Source organism: Branchiostoma lanceolatum, chromosome 15 (genome assembly GCF_035083965.1).
Source record: "Branchiostoma lanceolatum isolate klBraLanc5 chromosome 15, klBraLanc5.hap2, whole genome shotgun sequence".
NCBI lineage: Eukaryota > Metazoa > Chordata > Leptocardii > Amphioxiformes > Branchiostomatidae > Branchiostoma > Branchiostoma lanceolatum.
In genome coordinates, this window is record NC_089736.1 from 5,605,164 (window position 1) to 5,627,069 (window position 21,906).

General features: G+C 38.0%; 1 protein-coding gene across 3 annotated transcripts in view; it reads right to left on the bottom strand.

The window, feature by feature from the left end:
• Positions 1 to 21,906, bottom strand: part of LOC136420396 (advillin-like) — a 40,766-nt gene that overhangs the window by 16,955 nt on the left and 1,905 nt on the right. For all 3 annotated transcript variants that reach the window (XM_066407286.1, XM_066407287.1, XM_066407288.1), the window contains exons 2-11: positions 13,125 to 13,219; positions 12,005 to 12,079; positions 11,188 to 11,253; positions 10,844 to 10,974; positions 10,421 to 10,529; positions 9,817 to 9,927; positions 5,941 to 6,137; positions 3,911 to 3,989; positions 2,199 to 2,297; positions 1,559 to 1,712 (exon numbers count right to left, since the gene is read on the bottom strand). In XM_066407286.1, the coding sequence (XP_066263383.1) occupies positions 1,559 to 1,712; positions 2,199 to 2,297; positions 3,911 to 3,989; positions 5,941 to 6,137; positions 9,817 to 9,927; positions 10,421 to 10,529; positions 10,844 to 10,974; positions 11,188 to 11,253; positions 12,005 to 12,079; positions 13,125 to 13,199 (1,096 nt within the window). In that variant the 5' untranslated portion in view covers positions 13,200 to 13,219. The remainder of the gene's footprint in view (positions 1 to 1,558; positions 1,713 to 2,198; positions 2,298 to 3,910; positions 3,990 to 5,940; positions 6,138 to 9,816; positions 9,928 to 10,420; positions 10,530 to 10,843; positions 10,975 to 11,187; positions 11,254 to 12,004; positions 12,080 to 13,124; positions 13,220 to 21,906) is intronic.

Consider the following 21,906-nt stretch of genomic DNA (forward strand, 5'->3'; position numbering starts at 1 on the left):
GCCCGTTAGGTATAACATTCAATCATCATGGAGGAAGGTAATAAAAAGATAAGGCTATGCTAAGGTTATAAAATCAACGCAAAATCAAGGGTAGTTTGGTTCGGTGTTCAGAAAGTGCAAAATGGAACGAAATGGAGCAAAATGGAACTACAGAAACATTTCGTTACATTTTGCACTCTCTGTAGTTCCATTTTGTTTCATTTCGTTCCATTTTGCAATTTCTGTACACCCAGGTTGGTTGATCAACTGTCAACAAATGTGCCAAGGATAATGCTGAAAATCATGAGTTTTGTATACATTTTGTTGTTGTTTCTTATGACCATATTTGACTGTGCATGTCTATGACTTGTAGAAGACCTTTTCTCAGAATATTTACGTGAAATCTTTGACAGAGGAAACAGTACAGAGCGCCTAGACTTTCAGATTTGGTAAAAAAACAAGATTTTGGCCCTAGTATGCAAACCCTCATATAATGATGTTACTTGATAAATCCATTAATCAATCAATCAAACCAAACTACCCCGAAATAGATGAAATAATATGATGAAATCTATGATAGAAAATAAAGAAACACTCTTATAATGCATTGTTGGTGGAAGCATGGTTAATGTTATTGTGATAATGGTATTACGAACAATCAAGAGCAAAGTTGTAACATGCACGGCATTCGTGAAAATCACTCATTATCATATACAAAGTTTTTTTACGAAGTTGTGCCACTTTTACAAATCTTTCTCTTAATAAATGTATCTATTTTCTACTTCAAGACTTAATATTAGTACAGTCAAAACTGCCCAAGAAGACCACTCAGGGGACCCATAAAAGCTGGTCTATGTGGACAGGTGGTCACTATAGACAGGATTCCTAATGCTTGTGTCAGTGGGAAAAATTATCCAACGGACCACCAAAAAGTGGTCACATTGGCTACAGGTGGTTCTTATGTAGAGGTGGTCTTGTACAGGTTTGACTGTATGTGTGTAATACATATTCTGTCTACTATACACCTTAAAAGTATTGATGAAATTATGGTTAACTAGCAGATGAAGCTAGCAGCACACAGCACACAACACGAATACAACAGCTCGTAACGCTGACACATGGTTGCAAACACATCATGTATTATCATTGCAGTACACTGTACTATAATCAGTGTGTATTTCTAACATATTTGTTCCTAAACACTGTAATCTTTCCATGCAAAGTGCCAACAAAAATGAAAAAGATGCAAAATTCAAGGCTGTTCCATAGGTATGTCTAATAAGGTGTCTACTGTAAATACATTCTAAGTTCGCGTGGTTTTAATTTTGCGGTAGGGAGAAAATGGAGTGTTGGCGGTGGTTTCAAGTTTGCGTTTGAGACAATAGTAGACAAGACGGTAGGAGGGCAAACACAACTTTGTGGTGGTTTTAAGCTCCTGGAGAAGAGCTTACCGCGAAAATTAAAACCACTGCAAACATTTCTGCATTTACAGTAACTGAACAGCATCAGTCCAATAACTGAACCAAAAGAAAATAAGAAACATCAAATGTAAAAAAAAAGAAGAAAAATCTTGTCCTACCTATCCTCCCCATGGAGTGACTCTTTCCCATGCCCATGGTTTGACCTTTGACCTTCCAGCTCTGGAACATCTGCTTGAAGAGCGAGCTCTCCGCGTTCTCGTTCACTGTCTCGATGCAGGTGTGGTTGGGGTAGCCCTTCGCCTTGATGAAACCCTGGGGGTAGAAAAAGAACAATGTTTTATCACCATCATATCATCATCACATATTCACCATCATCACCATCATCATTGCATCATCATGATCATCATTATCACAGCATCATCACATCATCATCACCACAGCATTATCACCATTATCATCACCATCATCGTATCATCATCATTACTGCCATCACAGCATCATCACTATCACCATCGTCATATCATCACCACCACCATCATCATCACATTTTCATCACCATCATATTTTCATCATCATCACAGCATGATCACCATCATCATCACCACATCATCATCTCTATCATGATCATAACATTGTCACAGCTTCACAATCACCACATCATTGCATCACCATTGCATCATCATCACAGTATCATTCCCGTCATCTCCACATTATCACCACCATCATCATCATCGTGGTCACAGCATCCTTCACATCATCATCATCGTAAATCATGACAAATAAGAAAACCCAACTGACCAGAGCGTTACTCATGCTTGCAGCCCTCTCCTGCCGCGTGGCTCCCTTCCCCTTCCACACGAAGATGCGCTGTCCTGCCTGGTCCAGGATGTAGCAGTCCTGAAGGAGAAAACAACAACAAGCAATCTTAACCCCGTGAATAGTTTCATCACGTTGGTAGGTCACTGAATGAAAAGACTCTTTTTACACAACCAAGGGATTTATTCAACCGACGTTTCGGTGACCATCTGTCACCTTCTTCAAGGCAATTCTTACTGATTCACATAGCAATGCAGCACTGGTGTTGCTGCTTATACATATTAATGAGATGCAGAGGGTCACCGAAACGTCGGTTGAATAAATCCCTTGGTTGTGTAAAAAGAGTCTTTTTATTAAGCAATCTTAGCCTTTAGCACGCTGAAGTAGCCATTTGGCACCCAATTCCCTATTGGTTACAGAGTTAGGCAGCAGGGAGAAGGTTAAAGACATGCGATCAACCAGAGAGATCAGAAAACAACAAGACACAGTCAGAACGAGTGTTAGTAACCTGAAGAATCCAAATGTTAAATGGCAATAAGTTCATTCTGGCCTTAAACAATGGTAATGAAAGCTGCCTTCAGTTGCTAGTTTTGAACAGAAAATAGAGTTAGAGGAAGTCACAGAAAGCCATATGACCAGGCACTGACGCATCCCTATTAATCGTTAGATAGTAAGAAATATCTAAAGGAATTTAAGAAGCAGACAGGAATAGAAGATGACAAGAATGTTTAAAGGCTAGTTTTAGATTTCAGATCAGCAAAACTAAAAGAAAGCACAAATATTACCGAAAATGGAGAAATACAGACTTGAACACAGAAAAAGCGCAATTTGTGATACAGTCATGATGATTCGATTATATGGATGACATACACACGCGCATCAAGTTTGGTCCGTTTCCAAAATAAAAGTTTTCGACCATACAAACTAGAAAAAGCAGGACCTGGTGCAAAATGAGAAAATAAATGCCGTAGATTGCGACAAAATTATCGAAAACACACAAACATCACCGAAAATCAAGAAATACAGACTTGAACACAGAAAAAGCAAAGCAAAGAAAATTTGTTTGTGATAACTTGTAACAAACGAACAAACAAGCAAACAAGACTTTTTTGCAGCGACTGACCTGTGAGTTGAGCATGTCTCGTGAGAGGGGCGGAGTGGCGACCTCTGACACCACCAGGTGAGCGTATGTGTCAGACAGGCTGAAGCGACAGAAGGAGGGAAGGGCAGAGAGAGGAGCAGACAGTAAGAAGAAAGAAACAGCTGCAGAAAGTATATATCAAACAATCCAGCCAAAACCTGCCTGCAGATGCCATGCTTTTAAAACATAGGAAAAAATCATAATTTTGACCTTTTGACCAAAACCATAGCAAATGTTCTAAAGAATAAGCCGATTCACGGATTAAATTGCATATGCGAGCTGCATTGTGGGGAATATGTCAAAGTTGAAGGCCCCTGAGACATAAACAACCATGTTTCAAGCATGGTCTACACAAGAACTGTTCACAAATTTGGGGCCTTCATCTTTGACATATTACCTACAATGCAACTTGCTGCTCATGCGCAGTTTAACCCGTGAACCAGCTTATCACCTGAAAAACTCAAGGCCAAAAGAGAAAATTCTGCGATAATGATTTTTCACAACATCAGCAAGCAGCTTTTTTATTGGTGAATGAAATGTTGCGCGAAGTTACCTCGGTCTTCAGAAGATCCTGTGTCAACGGACGATTGGCCACTTCTGACATGACCAGCTGACCGCTAGCGTCAGACACACTGGAAGAGAAGATGGGAGAGAAGGGGGTGATGTAGGGTGGGGCGCGGGGGTGAGGGGGGGGGGGTTGAGGAACAAATTTAGGGTTAAGGCACAGGCAGGGCATCTAGGCTCTATGCACTTGATGCTATCTATATTATGGCTTCTTACTAATACAGTCAAACCTGGATTCAGCAACCACTCAAGGGACTGAGGAAATATGGGGTTGAAATATGTAAAAATGGAGGGGACCATTTTAATGTGGCTTGTGACTGGAGGTGGTTGCCTGCGCCAGGTGGCTGCCTGACCAGGTTTGACTGTAATACTTTTTATTTCATTTTCAACAAAACAGGATATCTACATAATATTTTTGTAAAAATGGACAGGATTGTTTTACTGTGGCTTGTGACTTTAAAAGGTGGTTGCCTGTGCCAGGTGGCTACCTGACCAGATTTGACTGTAATACTTTTTATTTCATTTTCAACAAAACAAGAAATCAACACAAAACTGGAACTACAGAAAAAAATTACTAAAACGAAAGATATCACAGCACACAAAAAAGTACTAAGACTAAATAAAGGGGGATCCCTTTCCACTAGATTCTAATCACTGAGCGACTGTTAAGCAACCAAAATCGAATTTGTGTGACCCTTGATTTTACAATCGGAATAAGATGCATGATGTAAAAGTATGAATTAAAAGACAACAAAACAAACAAAACATAAAAAGATTTTCTTTATTTATGAAATTCCTTGAGCGATCTGTCAAATGTTTGGTCACTCAGCGGTTAGTAGTCTCTAGTGGAAAAAGTGTGTAACTATAAAGTGCTCAAGCTCATGCTAAGAAGCATCTACTAAAGCAGCAAAATATGCTTTCTTTCACCTGCAGACAAAGGCTTTCTCCAACAATCATATCACTTCAGAATTTTAAACTTTAAGAAACAAGCATAGCCAATAAAAGGAAAATGTGTTTTTTTCCAATGCATTTTTCTAAAGGTTTATTTTGAAGCAAATCTTAGAAAAAATCTAGGAACACCCCAATGTAGAAAGCAGCCCAATACTACATGATGCAAAATTACTACCATGCCATAAACACCACCACTCCCACTTACTGTGCACTAAAACATTGACCACGGATGAAAGAAAAATATGGTGTTTGGTTAAAACAGAAATCAATAAAAATTAAGATACAGTAACATTCCACATTTTGAGAAACACAATTTCTCTTTGTCAAGAGTTTTAACAGTTACTAGTGCACTGAAAACTTTTCCATCAAAACTGAACTCTCTCTATAATACTCTATACCTCTTGATATCAATTCGCTCAGAATATACTATTATCTGAGGAACCCTATAGAAACAGCTTTAAAGTATTCTCAAAAGAATTCCATTAGTCAGAAGGACTAACTTGATTTCTCTTAAAGGTCGGTTAAAACTGCTCTACATCAGTTAAGTATGGTGGTAACCAATTATACCTAAAACCACTTAAACCAAAATTCAGAAAGGAATATCTCATTTCGAACTGTAAAGTACTCTTCATTCTATTAGATGACAGTATCTTTCTGCTATAGCTATTGAAATAGAATATTCAGAAGTTATGTCAATTTTTTTTCTTTCTCCAGCACCTTTTGTACTTATTGATTAATACGCATTGTGATACTGCAAATATAGCCCACAACATTTTTAATAGCTTGTTGACAAAGAATAGATTTGTGAAAATTTGAAAACAACGATCCTCTAGAAATTTAACCTTCTTCTTGCTGCCTAACCCAGAAACCGATAGAAATTTGGCTCCAAAAAGGCTACATTAACAAGGACTCAATTTTGCAGTAGGAGGGAAAAAGAGGTTTGAGTCAATTGAAACAATTCTGTTCAGTTTTAATACATTGGATATTTGCAGAGTACCAAATTCGTGGGGGACTGGTCACTGTAAAAAATAAACCACCGCAAACATTTCAAGATCTACGGTAACTTACTGGTATAGCTTGGTGTTCTGCTGGTCCTCGCGAGCCACCTTTACGTCGTTGTCGGGAATCGCATCGGCGAGCTTCGAGGGCTTCTCGCCCAGAACCTTCTCCATCGCGGGTGGCGTGGGGTCACTGGGGTCAACCACGGCCACCTTGGCCCGTCCGCCGCGCTCGTTGTCGCGCACGCTCGTGGCGAACATGATGGCCTAGACACGGGAAGAAAGCGATCTTCATAATGAGGAAGGTATTGAGTTTAGGTGGAAGTTTTTAATGAAAGAACAACCGTGAAGCATAATAATTACAAATTATAACCTTATGCCACTACATCTGCTTCAAAACTAAATGCACGCTCTAAATTTAACAACCAGCCATTAATTTGAGGGAGTTGAATATGATTTTTAAAACGCTTTGAATTTCTTTCATGGTTAAAATCAAAAGTTTATCAAAACCTTTAAGAAAACAGATGAAGGAAAAGAAATTGAAGAATTATTTTACATGGGCAGCTACATTTGTAGTTTAAGCTACTTGTAGTGCAATATCAAGCTGTGCAAAGCAATAATCTGAACCATAAAACTGGCAATTAGAAGTTGGCTGTTGCTAATCAAGTGTTGTAGCAAGCCTCTGTATGGTGCATTAACGCCACCTAGCAGCTCTTTGAAGCAGTGCAGTCCAAGTTGTTCTACTGTGTTGTAGTCAGTCTTAGTCCAAGCGTTTACTGATTTCAGACAGCCAAACTGCACTGTACATTTTTCAATGCAAAACTGCAAGAGTTGACATTTTCAAAAGTGCTGTTTACATTTGGATTGGAATTGCAACAGTGCAATACACGTGGGACACAGGCAGCTATTGCTGATGTCGTGACCCACACACATATGTACCCGATTTTTACACTTGGGTGGAGTGGGGAAAATCGTGTTAAGTGCCTTTTTTCCCAAGGGCACAAGATCAGTCGCAGCAGGGGATTCGAACCCGGAACCCCTTGTTTCTGAGTCGAAAATCCTGCCACACGACCCCACGCTTTTTGCTGGATACAAACGATTAAACATGATACAAAAGAAATTTAGGATATTTGTAAACTTTGCTTGGGCTGAGACTGACATTCTAAAGGTGGGAAAAATTTTCTACAAAATGGGGAAACAGTAGTTTACCTGAGGTGTTGGGTTGTGGGGGATTGAATGAAGTATCGCAATGTTATAACAGATTTGTGAGATATGTTAGTTCTTGTGAGATAGGTGAGTGCAAAACGTGTTCAAAACATATCAAAACTTTTCACAAATTCAGATGGGTACGTGTGTGAAATCTACTCAGATAAAGTCACATGAGCAAGTTAGAAAGACAACACAAATAACAACAACAACAACAACAACACATGTAGTGATGAGTGAGCTATTTCACGGATAAATAAAACCTAAAAAACAACAACTGTGAGAACAGATGAGAAAATAAACAACAACAAAAACAAACAAACACACAACAGTGCACATACCTTTTGCACCAAGGTGAACATAGAGAAATAAAAGGAAACCTACCGGAGACAGCGTTTGTTCAGAAAAAAATCCACTAGTAACTTTAACGAGAGTCTTGCGATAAAACACAAGGCAATACCACAAAAGCAAAGATGAGAAGGAAACCTAACTGTCATGAAGAACTAAAGACTCGAAGTGTGGTGAAAACTTTTGAAATTTTGAATCAATAGAAAGATAGAAAATAGGGCAAAGAATTCAACAACACTTAGAAACTGTAAAACACAAACTTTAAGAAATTGTCGAAAAAACCTTTTCCTGTTTTGATATTTGTTTTGTTCTGAGTTGTGTGACAATTTTGTAGCTGTACATAGCAAAAGGAAACTGAAGAAAAATAACACAGACACAAATAAAGCACATTTTTGCTCAGCCATCTTATGTGGGAGCCGATTTTATGCCAGCAGAGCCAATAAGCTTGTTCATGGTATAAACTGCTCACGAGCAGGGAGATGCATTGTGGGTAATATGTCAAAGGTGAAGGCCCCTAACTTGTAAACAGTTCTTGTCTAGACAATGCTTGATACATGTCTGTATGTATTTCGTTTATGTCTCAGGGGCCTTCCACTTTGATATATTACAGAAAATGAACCTTGCATTTGCAGTTTAAATCATCTGTGAACAGGCTTACAAGCAATTGCCACAGCAAAATGCAAGCAAATTGTGTCAAGAAGACAGACATGTTTATTGTCTGATTTGTTTATGTTTGCTTATAAATGTTTGATTGTGATCATATTGCAACCCTAATTTCTTTTCTTACAAGCTTGTCTATGTGAAAACTTTCAGGTTGACTGGAAAAGCTTGAAGTTCATGAAGGGAGTGTTTCCAAAAAGGCAAAGTCATACTATATTAAAAGTGACAAAATTCTGAAATGCACAGAAAAAAATTCCAGTCAGCCTAATAGATACAAATGTAATCCTCCCATAGATTTATGCTATTGACTGTTGTGTTGCTAATTCCATATCCTCTTTTGTGAGAGATTTTAATCTTCCATATGAAGTTCTGGTATGATGGGGACCTCATTATGTAAACATTAAAGTTCTCTTTCCTTCGGTTATGATATTTCAGACAGTTGAAATTCCTTCAGAACTTTGCTCCGATAGAGAGGTCCCTCTAGCACCAATGTTAACACTTTGGTTGGAGCAATTCAAGCAAATATGGGTTCGTACAGTCAGTTTTCAAAATCTTCTATTTCGTAAATTCTTCAGTTGAAACTTTTAAGTCTACAAAATCATTTTTAAAATCATAATCTCATATATCCTACAATTTCTTGAAATCTATCAAGCTGTGACCATTTTAATTGATATTTCTTACGATTTGACCATACGAACCCAGGAATTGATATTTGTGCAGCAAATTTCAGTTTAAGCTCTACTGTGAGTTATTAATATATGGTGCATGTTTTTGTCTAATGAAGCAAAGATGTTGCTATTATAAAGCAAGTGAGGTTAGTTGCAGTTGTTACTTCTAAAAACTTTTTATCTAGATCTAAAATTATCTAAAAGCCACATTTGAAGCGTGATTAATTAAAATATCTAAATGTGCAAATGTTTTTTTACAAAAGCAAAGAATTCAAACAGCAGGTGAAAAAACAGGCTTAGAATTAGATAGCAAAATCATTGATTACTGGTGGATGTATTGATAAATACTATGATGCGTATAAAAGCATGTTTAGAAACATGATCACACTGCACATCACTGCAAGTGGGGAGGGGGGCAGCAGCAACATTGTTGCATAAGAGGGACATCTCTTTTCAGGTGGCGTCACCGTAACCAAGGCTTCCTTCACCAGTTTTTTTGTGGACGTATCGTTTCTCCAGTCACATTCTGTCGTACAGCATTTCTCCCCATCCTTTGACAAGAGACTCTTGCAAGCAGGAATGTTTAGGGGTTGGTGGAAAGAGCGGCCCAAAACAGACAGTGAAAAATGTAGTTCAGTTTGGTCAGGAGGTGATGAAAGCTGTCAAATGAAGGAACAACTTTTTTTGTGTGTGGTTGCATAAAACATCACCAATCTTACTGAATTGGCATAAACAAGGACATTTGCATAAAGAGTCCCATATAGCCAATCAGTGCACTTCATGTTGGGATCTACGGGAACACATCAGTGGGGTGCGAGATTGTTGAAATTCAACAGCTTTCTGCCGTCTTTTTTACCCTCTGACCAGACTGGACCACATTTTCCGCTTTTGTACTGTACTGTTCTTTCCACCAACCCAAATGTTTAGAGCCAAGTTTTTCAGTCAGGATTTCACAATTGAGTTAACAACTTGTCAAAGGGAGGTGAGGAATGCTGTCCTGATGATAATGCGGCCTTCCAAAATGGCAGATCCACAAAAAAAGCCAGACTGGGAGGCCATCTTACCGCTCGCCTCTCGTTGAAGTTGCTCTTGGCTCCATTCCAGACAAATAAGGCGTTCCCGATGTCCAGGATGAAACTGTCTCCCTCGTTGAAGCTCTTCCATTCCATGGGAACCTGAAAACAACAACAAAGTTTTCCGGAATTACAAACAAAAAAATCTTCAACAAAACAAATCTATGTATAAATGGAGTCGGTGTCTCATCTGTGGAATCACAAATATGCAAATGTAGGTCGACATGTAGGTGACAATTGATTCTAACCTACTCAGTTTAACTTTTAACAATTGTATATTCGTGATTCCACAAATGAGACACCTACCTGCAATGCAGCAAAAAAAAAAGCATGTGCAATACTTGCAATTCACACAGAAAACTGTACTATTGAAAAAGGCTCTCCCCTGAGAATGTTGCCAAAAAGTTCTAATCATTTTATTTACATTTAATTGTTAACTACAATTTTTTGGTGTACACAAATCTTCTCATTATTTAACAGGGCAAACTTCTATGTCTTATCATAATTTTTTCCACTCTCTTCACTACCCATGACCAGTGCCAGCTGTCATGACCTTTCACCTCTGACCTGACCAGAGAAGGTCCTGATTACCCACCTCAGTGGCCCTGACATTGCGCTTGCCCTTCAGGTGCAGCAGTCGTCTAACATTGCTGACATTTGTCTCCACGTGTTTGAAGCCAGAGGCAACTCCTCCTTGTTTGTAACTGGAACAAAAAAGACAACCTTAATGAAAATGATATGTATATTGCAAACTGAACAAGACCATAGCATGTCCAGGTCAAAAGATAGAAAATGCTCGAGCACGTTAAAAAGGCACTACAACAGCCTCATTACTCAGATGGGTACCTACCGGCTTTACTTCAGATGAAGCCACTACAACAGCCTCATTACTCAGATGGGTACCTATTGGCTGTAGTACAGATGAAGGCACTACAACAGCCTCATTACTCAGATGTGTACCTACTGGCTGTACTACAGATGAATATATATGTATTTGGAGCGCTGCCCCTTAACGTACGTGACTCCCTTCTTGAAGCAGCCGGTAAAGGCGCTGGACTCATGGCCCTGTACCTCCCGATGCTGGATGGGTGTCCCGCCCAGGCTGTCGTCAAGGGCAACCGTCAACATGGCCGCAGCACCAGCCTCATCCTGGAGACAAGTCAAAGGTCAATTATTACAATATATACATCATTCATGGTATATAAAAATGGTGCATAATAGTTTCAAGGCCTATGATAGGTTCAGCGGGTGATATGCCATGAAAAGAAAATTATCGCAAAAATGCAACTCTAAACAATATCATTATTGAAACTGTTTTTGACTACTAAAAATGGAAGTTTTCAAAAAAAATCTTTATCTTACCTGTGAACACTCCTTGCCCAGCCAGAAGAAGAGATCATGAGACAGGCTGCTCCCAGATTTTCTGCTCTGTAGGTACAAAAAAAGAACACGAAATCAAAGAGCTCATACCTCCGTGAGTTTTTGTGATTCTATTATTGTGAATTTCTTCCTTATTCTGTCTATGCATTATCCTGCTGCAATGCAGAACTTTGGAACCGGGCCAAGCCTGTGGCAAGAACTTTGGTCCAGGGCCAAACTGGCCTTTCAATCCTGCAAGTCTCCAGATACACCAGATTTCTGCCTCACACCCTACCACTCTGCAATCATATTGAAAAACTATGAACACACATCAGGACATTCAAATACACACACCGAAAAACAAACCACCCATTTTCACAGAAGTAACAAGATAATGCGGTTAGCTCATAAATAAGCTTTAATAAAAAACAATACCTCCTTCAAGAGGTAACAAAAAAAAAGGAAAGGAAAGTGATCTCGAATCAGTTTACCTCAAATGAACTCAATGAACAGATGAGCTAATCTTCCACTGGTCGTGACAGGAAGACAGACGCTATACAGTATTTACAGGTTCATTGTACCAGGGAAATTCCCCTAGCTCTTTTCGACAAGCACAATGAACAGTGGACCACGGCTTAACGTCCCATCCTTAGGACTGCGACCCTTTCCGGCAGCGTGCATGTCAGGTGAGACTGACACAGCCGGGATCGAATCCAGGGTTTTTAGTTCCAGAGGCAAGATATCGCTAACCACTGGACTACGCATGCTACCCATAGCAAAGAGTCACTAAATCTGGACAACAAAATGGACTGTCGCCTACCTTGAGCATAATGTATGCATCTCCTGTGAAGAACTGTCCATAGGTGGCTGCTGGAATTTCTTTTGGTTCCAATTTCTGGAAAAAACAATCAACAATCACATACACCATTAGGCTCGCTCCTGAAGCTTTGCCAAAAACAACAGTTAGAAAAACAAAGGCCTTTTGACTAATTTGAAAAAATGAATTAACATTGGCTTTAAGAGATAATATTTCTGAGACAGAGCTTTTGACAAATACAGGAAGCATCTTGCATTTGCTGGCAAATTTTGGCCCTTAATTAAATTAGATCAGCACAGGTTTATTTCACCATAAAAACTCTGTCAAATCCAACAAAAACAACCATTTCAAATGATAGGGACCCAAAAACCATTTAAAAGGGGGTGAAACACACTCTAATTTCTTCAGTAATGAGGTTAAAGTGGTCTGGTGACAGATTACTGTGGAAAATGTGTGAAGACAATCTGATTACTAATGCGATTTGTATCGGAGATGGAAATGACCTGCGTGCATTAAGGTACCGTAACATCGTGAAGCAACATGAAACTATCTTGGTCAGAAAATCAGTCCACACATTAGAAAGAAATGGTGCTGATAAAATTTACACACAGTTCTTAATACAATAATCTACAGACAAAATATAGTCAAAACTGCTCAAGATGACCACTCAGGGGACCGATAAATCTGGTCTATGTGGACAGGTGGTCACCATGTACAGAATTCTTAATGCTTGTGTCAATGGGAAAATTATCTAAGGGACCAGCAAAAGGTGGTCTCATTGGCCAGGTGGTCCTTATGTAGAAGTGGTCATGCACATGTAGTACATGTTCAACTGCACTTTGTTATAGGAAAAAAAAATCAAAACAGGAAGTTCTGCTGCAGTCCCGTAACAAGCTGCTAGAGGGGCCAAAATGTAATAATTTCCAGGTATCACCAAGACCTACCCACATACCAAATATCAATACAATCCATCTGGACCTTCTCGAGTTATGCTGTTCATCCAGACACACATACACACACACACACACACACACACACACATAAAAACAAACGTTATCAAAAAAATAACCTTCCTTGCGAAGGTAAAAACATGTCATGGTAGAAGTTGAAGGCTAAGACTGACCTCAATCCTCCAGATCTTGAGGCCCTCGGACCGCCCCGCCCCCTTGAAGGCCGCCGGAATAACAGTGTCGCCCATCTTTCAACGTCCGTCCTCTCCTGAAACATGCACAGATGAAATATGCAAATTAAGACCGGAATCTCCCATTTTCAAACAAGGGGGGAAAAAGAAAGAGACATGGCTATATGGGTCAAGCAACTCGTTGAAGATACAATGTAATGTTACTAGTAATAGCTTAAAGACCATAAAAAAGTTGAGTTTTCAAATTAAAAAACAAGTAATTTTTCTATACAGGGAAGCAGCAAGTTTTAGTTTAAGTTGGAGTCTAAAACAAATATTTTCATAATGAAGCTTATAGTTATACTTCCTATCATGTACATGTATACGGTCAAAACTGCCCATGGACACCACTCAGGGGACCGATAAAATCTGGTCTATGTGGACAGGTGGTCGCTATAGACAGGATTCTTAATGCTTGCGTCAATGGGAAAAATTATCTAAGGGACCAACAAACAAGTGGTCACACTGGCCAGGTAGTCCTAATGTAGAGGTGGTCACTTATATACTGGTTTGACCGTACCTCCAAAAGTCCTGCTTCAGAAAAAACAAGAAAACTTGCTGTCCTATGATCCACTAAGCAAAAAAACAAAACAACAACAACATGCTAGGCCTTAAGCACATGCATTACGTAACCGACCCGGAATTTACACCTGTTCAGTAATTAGTCTACACCACCATTCTAATGTGCATTCTTACCACACTGTTTTATACACTGTATGTGCAGAGGGTAAGTTATAACGTGTAATATGGCTGGTTTGCATGTATGACAGAATAAGTAAAGGTTTGCTACCTTGCTAATCTTTCTTAAGGTGTCAAGGAAAGAAACAGACTAACTTGTATCAAATACTCAATAGTAGAAAGGTTCTGGCTACTAGCTGTCTTAAGAACAACCTGTTACAAGGCCCAGTGGTTTCAAATCAGTATCTTTTTACCTGTACTATAGTATGAAACAGGGTTCTAGCCAGCTTGACATTTTTTTCCATCATCCTAATTTCCATTGACGGAAAGATCGTACAAAGAGTCACCTTGTACAAAGTTCTATCAATTTATTCAATTTTTGACATTTTTACATCTTTCATACTCATGGATTTTTGTCTGTCAAGGTTGATGGAATGGTGTAAACAAATTTCCATCATATCCAACAAATTTCTAGCCTGAGTACCAGCTTCTGTGGTGACCGCTGGCTCAAAAAACCATGGAGTTAGCAAGCAATTGTTTTTAGCCAGCGGTCACTACGGAGGCTGGTACTCAGGCTAACAAATTTCTGTCAAATGATGGAAAGACGGGTGCTGGTATGCAATTCCAAGCTTTAGTTGTGCGAATCCCTTTGTGAGTCTTTGTTGTTTACTAACTTGCACCTGTGTACACACTGATGCAATGTTATCTAAACACGCCGCTGTGCAGACCTCTGACATCCCTTCTGTGTCCTGTGTTAGGTCAAGACATCTGAGACTGATATACTGAGTCAAACTGACCACTACCTTGTAAACACTGGTCGCATGAATATGTATTATGTATGTCAGGGAAGAGATCACGATTTGTAAGAATAGGCAATTCTTAGCAACAGTAACCGCTACAGTAAATTTCAGGATACTGTTACAGTATTTGCTTTGAAAGACAAAAAGAATTTTTCGACTTCAAATCTTTCGACTTCAAGTGACTTTCGACTTCAAGTGACTTTACATCTTAGTTATTAGCTTGAAAGTCAGGATTCATAAAATCAGGTCTTTGTGGACAGGTGGTAACTATAGACAGGATTCTTAATCTTAATGTTTGTGTCGATGGGAAAATTATCTAAGGGACCATGCAGCAAAGAGTGGTCACGTTGGCTAGGTGGTCCTTATGTATAGGTGGTCACTTGTACAGGTTTGACTATTTGTTTCGCTAGGTATCACACCCAGTAACCAAATTATGTATCGGTACAAGTCATTTGTATAGGAGGTTGAAACTCCTATTATCAAGTTACAAACATTTCTATTGCATATCAGGATGTCTGAGGAGTCAAATTATAAGATCATTCCATCCAGCCCACAAAAGAAATTCCTTCAAGCACAAGAGAGATCTTTACCAAGAGAAGTCTTTGATACTCGCCTAGAAGCAATGTGTAAATACCAGTATCCCATGTTTTTAGAAATGTAAATACCATTTTAATTCGGACTCTACCATTTAGAGTCCGCGACCGTGGTATCTCTAATAAAGATTTCAAAGATTTCCAAAGGGGGTGCTGCACTAGAGATCTCTCTAACGCACTGTTTTTCAAAATGGCGGATTTATGTATCCTGGCGGATTAATGCACACACATTAAACTGAATCATGAGTAATGCAGCACAAGAAATTCTTCTTCTATTCCTCCCACCAAACACATAATTCTCACATACCTTTGCAGTCAGGTAGGCTTTTGGAGGTATTGTTCTTGCCACAAAGGTATGACCCAGAAATTATTGTGTAATGGCTTCCACAGCCCTTGTCATGAATAATATATAATAAACCTACAGATAACAGATAGGAGTCTTCCACCCAAAGAAAATGTCATGTAAAAACAGAAACTGTTTCGCATTAATTTTGAGAACCGTTTCTTTTGAAACTTACGAGTTATGATTTTGAGAGTTTTTTTATGGAAGTGTTTGAATTTCATAACTATTTTTCTTGATTTTGATGATAAGGTTTGCTGTTAAACTGTCAAGTAAAAAAGATGCACCTATCCAACACCCCCACCCTTCTTTAATAATGGTCTGTACCTTCACAATAGAAAAATTACAACATTGGCATTTTTAACTTGCTATAATAAAACAACAAAAATAAAACATAAAACAAAAAAATGTATCATCTTATTAAATGATGTCAACCAGAAAAATGAAGACGTCATTAAACATTCATAACCTTTTCAGCTTTCATATTTCTCAAGGGAGATTACCATGCTTAATCTTTTTGGATTCTGAAAATATTTGTGGCAGGTGTTACAAGAATAGCCATATTTCCAGTATGGAGAATATTTATTTAAATGTGGAAACACCGTATTACCCCTTAGAGGAGAGCCAATTGCAAGCTTCCAGGGAACTAAAGATCCCAACACACTTATCAAATAGAGTAGGGATCTGTCCCAGTGTGAGTGGATCAAAGCTTAATTTACAGTCTGGTCTTATGCAGCTTGTACCTACTGTACACAACTGTTGTGTTATGCCTAAAGGTGGTTATTCAAAATGAATGAACAAAGAAACAAACAAATACCTTACCCCTGATGTAACTACATGTTCAAAATGTTGCTCTATTGTTGCATGTAAGAACAAAATTAATAGTAATTCTTCTTTTCATTGTTCTTGCTGTGAAATTTCAACATTGTTTACCTTAATATACACAAGACGTTTTGGCATGTTTAAAATGTTGTTATACTGAAATGCATTTAAGCATATAAGAACAAACAATAGTTCTCTTTAACATTATTCTCGCTGTGAAATTTCAAGGTTGCATTGACGGGCATCTAGAATGAAAACCTTGGCCACACCATAGACAAACAAGAGCTCTTGCCGAAAGGTTTGTTTTGTTTTTCTTGTGCGGAGCTGGGATGGGCAGTATGACCATATATAGACAAAATCCTGTGTTGATTGAAGGAAGACATTCATGGCTAATACTGTAAATTGTGAAACATTTGCGGTGGTTTTATTCTTTACGAACCATGATGTTATGAATCTGTTTTAGGTTTTTGAGTTATGCTGCTAAACCATATACATCAAAACAAAACATACATACATGTACAATAGACAAAAGCTATCAAAAGCATAATCTTCTTGGTGAAGGTAATAAAACTAAATTATTCTAAAACTCACCAAATACAATTCAACTCCACAGAAAACAGTCTCTACCGAGCTTGTTCAGTCAGACACAATATACTGTTACAGTACAGTATTAAGTGATGCTTATCACTACTTTAACTTACTGTTAGCTTTAGGAGTGGTCAAAACAGCCCTATAATTGTTGACTGTTGGTGTGGTCATTTTATTACTCAGGGTTCAACAAGTTATTAAACATTCACTTGCCCTATAGGGCAAATGAATTTATGGACTGTGGAATGATTCCCTATATAGCGCAAAAACATAAAAAATCTACTGGCCCAAACCAACTTTTCACTTAGGCCTGACATACTTCTATGCATTTCTACTTGCAGCATTATATAGAATCCTTTTATTTTTCAGTAAAAAAATCTCTCAGCATTACCGTTTGGGGATGGCTCGTGACGCTTGTATATTACTTATTAACTGATATTTTGAAGGCTAACCCTGGTTCTTATCTTAAAGAATGGGACTTATTGACATACAACCCAATATTTGGCAAAAGACAATGTCAAGGCACATAAGATCTCTGGTTTAACATAGCTAGTGCACCTATAATAGCGTCTGTATACAGCTTATGATAATTTAGGGCCCACTTCATTTCATACAATTGTTAATGTGCGTACTACTACTAGTCAATGGGATTATGATATGTAACGTTTGCTTTTATTGTATCAACTGCAAATTTAGTACACTGCGAAAAATATTTTTCCCTCCTACCGAGAAATAAAACCACTGTGAAAGTAAAGGAATCTACCATACTAGTACAACTAGTAGCATGACTTGAAAATGATGTGAAATACTTACAGAATAGTATAACAATAAAGGTTTGTAAACTTAACACATACATAGGAACTACAGAAATGATGCGGAAAGTTGTATCAATGGTTCATAACAATTCTTATCAATAGTTTGCATACTTGTACACATCATTTGGCACTTTTAACTATACAAACACATGGTTTAAATGCCTTTAAAGATCTTTTAAACAATCAAATCCATTCCAAGTCACGAAAGAAAACATTTTTCTGCTTCCGTGCGGTTCCTGGTATTGTCGGAATGTTTGGAAAAGGAAAGTTAAAAGAAACAAACTGAATTCACTTTCTTTGCTTGGTTGAGCAACTACATATATACATTTAAATCTAGTTTCCTACATTGGCATTTCAAATGTGAGATGTGTTTATCTTGTAGGTTGAAGAATTCAAGTACAAATGAATCTGTTGTTACAGAGGTTTTTAACCCATACCAAAGAGAGAACAAAAATTACATTAAAAAAAAGGGAAAAATAAAATTCATGTTCACCTTTCAACTCTAGATCTTTGGAACAATATTAAGCATATTTAAAATCATGTGTGCATGTAAAGTAAGAAATTTTCATCTAAAAGTACTGACGTTTGATATTGAAATGTTTTACAAACTGACTAAAATAACATAAGGAACATATTGTTGAAAATCAAACCAATAAAAAAATTGTAAAACTTAACTTATCAAAGTAATAAAAGCAGTTGACTGAGGCCAAAGCTTGATGCCTTTTTGTTCAATAGCTCTTGGTGCAATGCGACTTTGCTACGGCTTGCGTATTCTAGCCAAGCACACTGGGTCACCCCAACTCTTCTCGATATGTGTTATGAAAATACTAGCAGTAAAATAACAGTATCTGAAAATCATTAATCAGCAAAAATCAACACATTTGTGAAAAAATTCTACTGGTCAAATTCTAACCCTAAACAGGTGTTTCCAGTCAATTCCTTCATTGCTTCAATGGTTAGAAACTATTTCAGTGGGTGGCAAGGGTGATGGTATTATAGGCTTAAATAAACTCTTCTTAAGACAAAATGTTGAAGGAAATCTGAAGATATAATTTTCTTCCCATTTTAACTACCCCCTTATATAACAAAATAAACATTTCCTCAAAGAATCATGAATCCCAAAGATGGCTGGGAATATTAGTTTGTACTTTGTTGCACCTGTAACCCCTTCTAGACCCTCAAAGTGGTGCCCAATGAAAGCGTTGACTGATAGTTTAAGTTCATGTCTGTTGCTGTAATGCATTCCTGGGACTACATCCTACCTTCTCTCATTGCAAAACTATGTGCAGTTTCACACGAACACCGGAAACTACCCTTCAACACATAACATCTGCACTTTTTCTTACTTTTTAAAGTGCATCTTACCATTGTCAAGTACAAAAAGTGTTAACCTTCTCCCTGCTGCCTAACTCTGTAACTAATAGATATTGGGGGGCCAAACGGCTACTTCTGTGTGCTAAAGATTGAATATCTTATGCCACGAAATGTATTAGGAGATCAGAGAATAAAATTTTAATTTTAGTTACTAATCCTGTAAATGTTGAAACTTTTGTGATTTCTTTTTCGCTTACGACCTGAATTCAAGACACCTTTCTGACCCGAATTCAAGACACCACAAATATGTCTCTCTTGTATGACCACTATACGAAGGAAGGGTTTCAACGGAAGCCAATTAATTATCATGGAAGGTAAATTACTGTAACATAATCCCCAAGACACATTATACAAGAAATTAATTCTACCAGTTTCGAAGTATAAACCATTATCATTAATTAACCTCCCTCTTCCTGATTGTGAATCTATACTCTTGTGTTTCTATAGGTTAAATCATATAGTAGAAGGCAGCAGTTACAGGGTTAAAGAACTGATGTAACAGTACTGGTGCTATTTCTTCTGCAAAAAATTGACTTGTAAATGTGTACAATTTGTATTTATTTTTTGTGGTCGATGCACTTCTATGTAATATATTTTTTCAAATCGGAAAGCTGGATATACAATTTTCTTTAGTTTGTAGAAAAAGTATATTACATCAATAATGTACAGCCTCCCACCTGAGTAAAAAAAAACATAAAAAATAATTGCAATTGTCTCCTAAAGTGAAACTGCTTCTTTCACTATGGGAATGAATTAGACTTTTGGCAGCCTTCCATATCCTTACTTACTTACAAACACAGACATGCCAAAGTGCACCACCATAAATGCTTTCGTTAAGTTACAGTCCATATTTGGTCGTGTTTAACCCTTATCACTCTAAAGGCGCCATTAGGCACTTCATTCCCAATTGGGTAGCAGGTAGCAGGGAGAAGGTTAACATGATTTGGTTGGTATAAAAGAGATGGCTATATGTAATTGAGTTACACCCTTTGCAATGGTGGAAGGAAAATAACAAAATAGGGTGGGGTTTTTAACCTTCTCCCTGCTGCCTAACCCCGTAACCAATACAAATTCGGTGCCAAATGGCTAATTTAGCAGGAGGAGGGTTATGAGTGGCAGAAGGCCAAGAAGGAAATGAGAGCCAGACTTAGGAAGTTAAGATGGAATGAGATGTCTCCTCCAAAAAGGAAACAAATTTAGAGATAAGAGAAAAAGTACTGATTTCCTAGTAACCCTTCGATATAGTATAGTGACTTGGCAACTTCTCGGACTCTTAATGCTTGTGCCAATGCAAAAAGTAATTTAAAAAAACTTGGTTACAATGGCCAGGTGGCCCTTATGTAGAGTTTGCCACTAGTTTAAGTATTCTAAACAATTAAGAATTCAAAAACGTCATTGGAATATAATACTGTTCTTTACTACTACATATACTATTCTTCTGAACTTAAACATTTGAAAGAAAGTTTTGTCAGGGTTTATAGCTCACCGAGTGTGTAGTTTATTATAGAGCAGGTTCTTAGAATTCACAACAAGATAAAAGACTTGTTGGTTGTTTCGGCAACTAATTACATTTTGTTTGCAAACGTAATCAAATTTTGATCCATTTTTCAATCTCCAAGTCTAGCCAACTGTTTCTGTGTGCTTTTAGTTGCCGTTTTTATGTATACTCGCACAAAACGGAGGGTGTGGTGTTATGTTCTGTTCTTATTTGTATGTAGGGTGAAGCTGTAATAGTACATTCCATTGTAAATAACATCAACAATTACTTGTTTATTTAAGGGTAGGGTACACCCTGTTTTAAAACACGCCTAGCTCTGTAGTCATCTCAGCACTGAAAGATTGTTACAGTAGTTTCACAGTTTACCACAGCACTGTACTGTGAATATGGAAATGTTTGCGACGGTTTTATCTTTGTGGCTTTTCGCAGTTCCTCTATACCACGAAATCTTGATTTTGTGCTATACAGTATTGGTTCGACCACAAACTTAAAACACTGCATAAACAAAACACAGGAGTCCTATTGAAATCAAATTCGCATGGAAATAAATTAATTTACTGTACCACATGTAACGTTGGGTAACCTAAATTCGGGATTTTTCCGATAATGGTTGACTGAAATCAATCTAGCAGAACAATAAACCATCCTTTTTTTCTATTATTCTGTCAGTATCATGTAATATCTTTGCACTAATCATATATATGGTAGATTTTGTCTCTAGTCGTGCTGACACCATAATATTTCAACTTCAAACTACCGTCCGCCGCACGCACAATGGCGGTGCTGTCGGACAGGGGGGCACATTAATTCGGGAGAGAAGATTCGTCTTGAATATCTTACCGCTAATCACATTTTATACAGCAGCTATTCGTTCTATCCTTGGCTTGAGGAGAGTGCTATGGATATAGACGTGTCCAAGTAAAAAAAATACACGAAAAACGGCCGTACCGCACACATCAGGCCAGTTCGGGAACAACCCGTGTGTTGAGTCGGTAGAACTTCACTCAAAGTCGGCCCATCGTCATCATCGGGCAACGTGTAACGTTACATTATTCATGGGAAGTTAGCTGAATGCCGTAGTAATGGTAATACCACTATGTCCATGTGTTCCTTGTTGTGTTAGGAGCAAACTTTGAGGAAAATATCTTCCTCAGTCCACTATCACACGCAGCATTTAGACAAAAAGTGTTCCTCACAAACCTTTGTCGTCTGCTTGA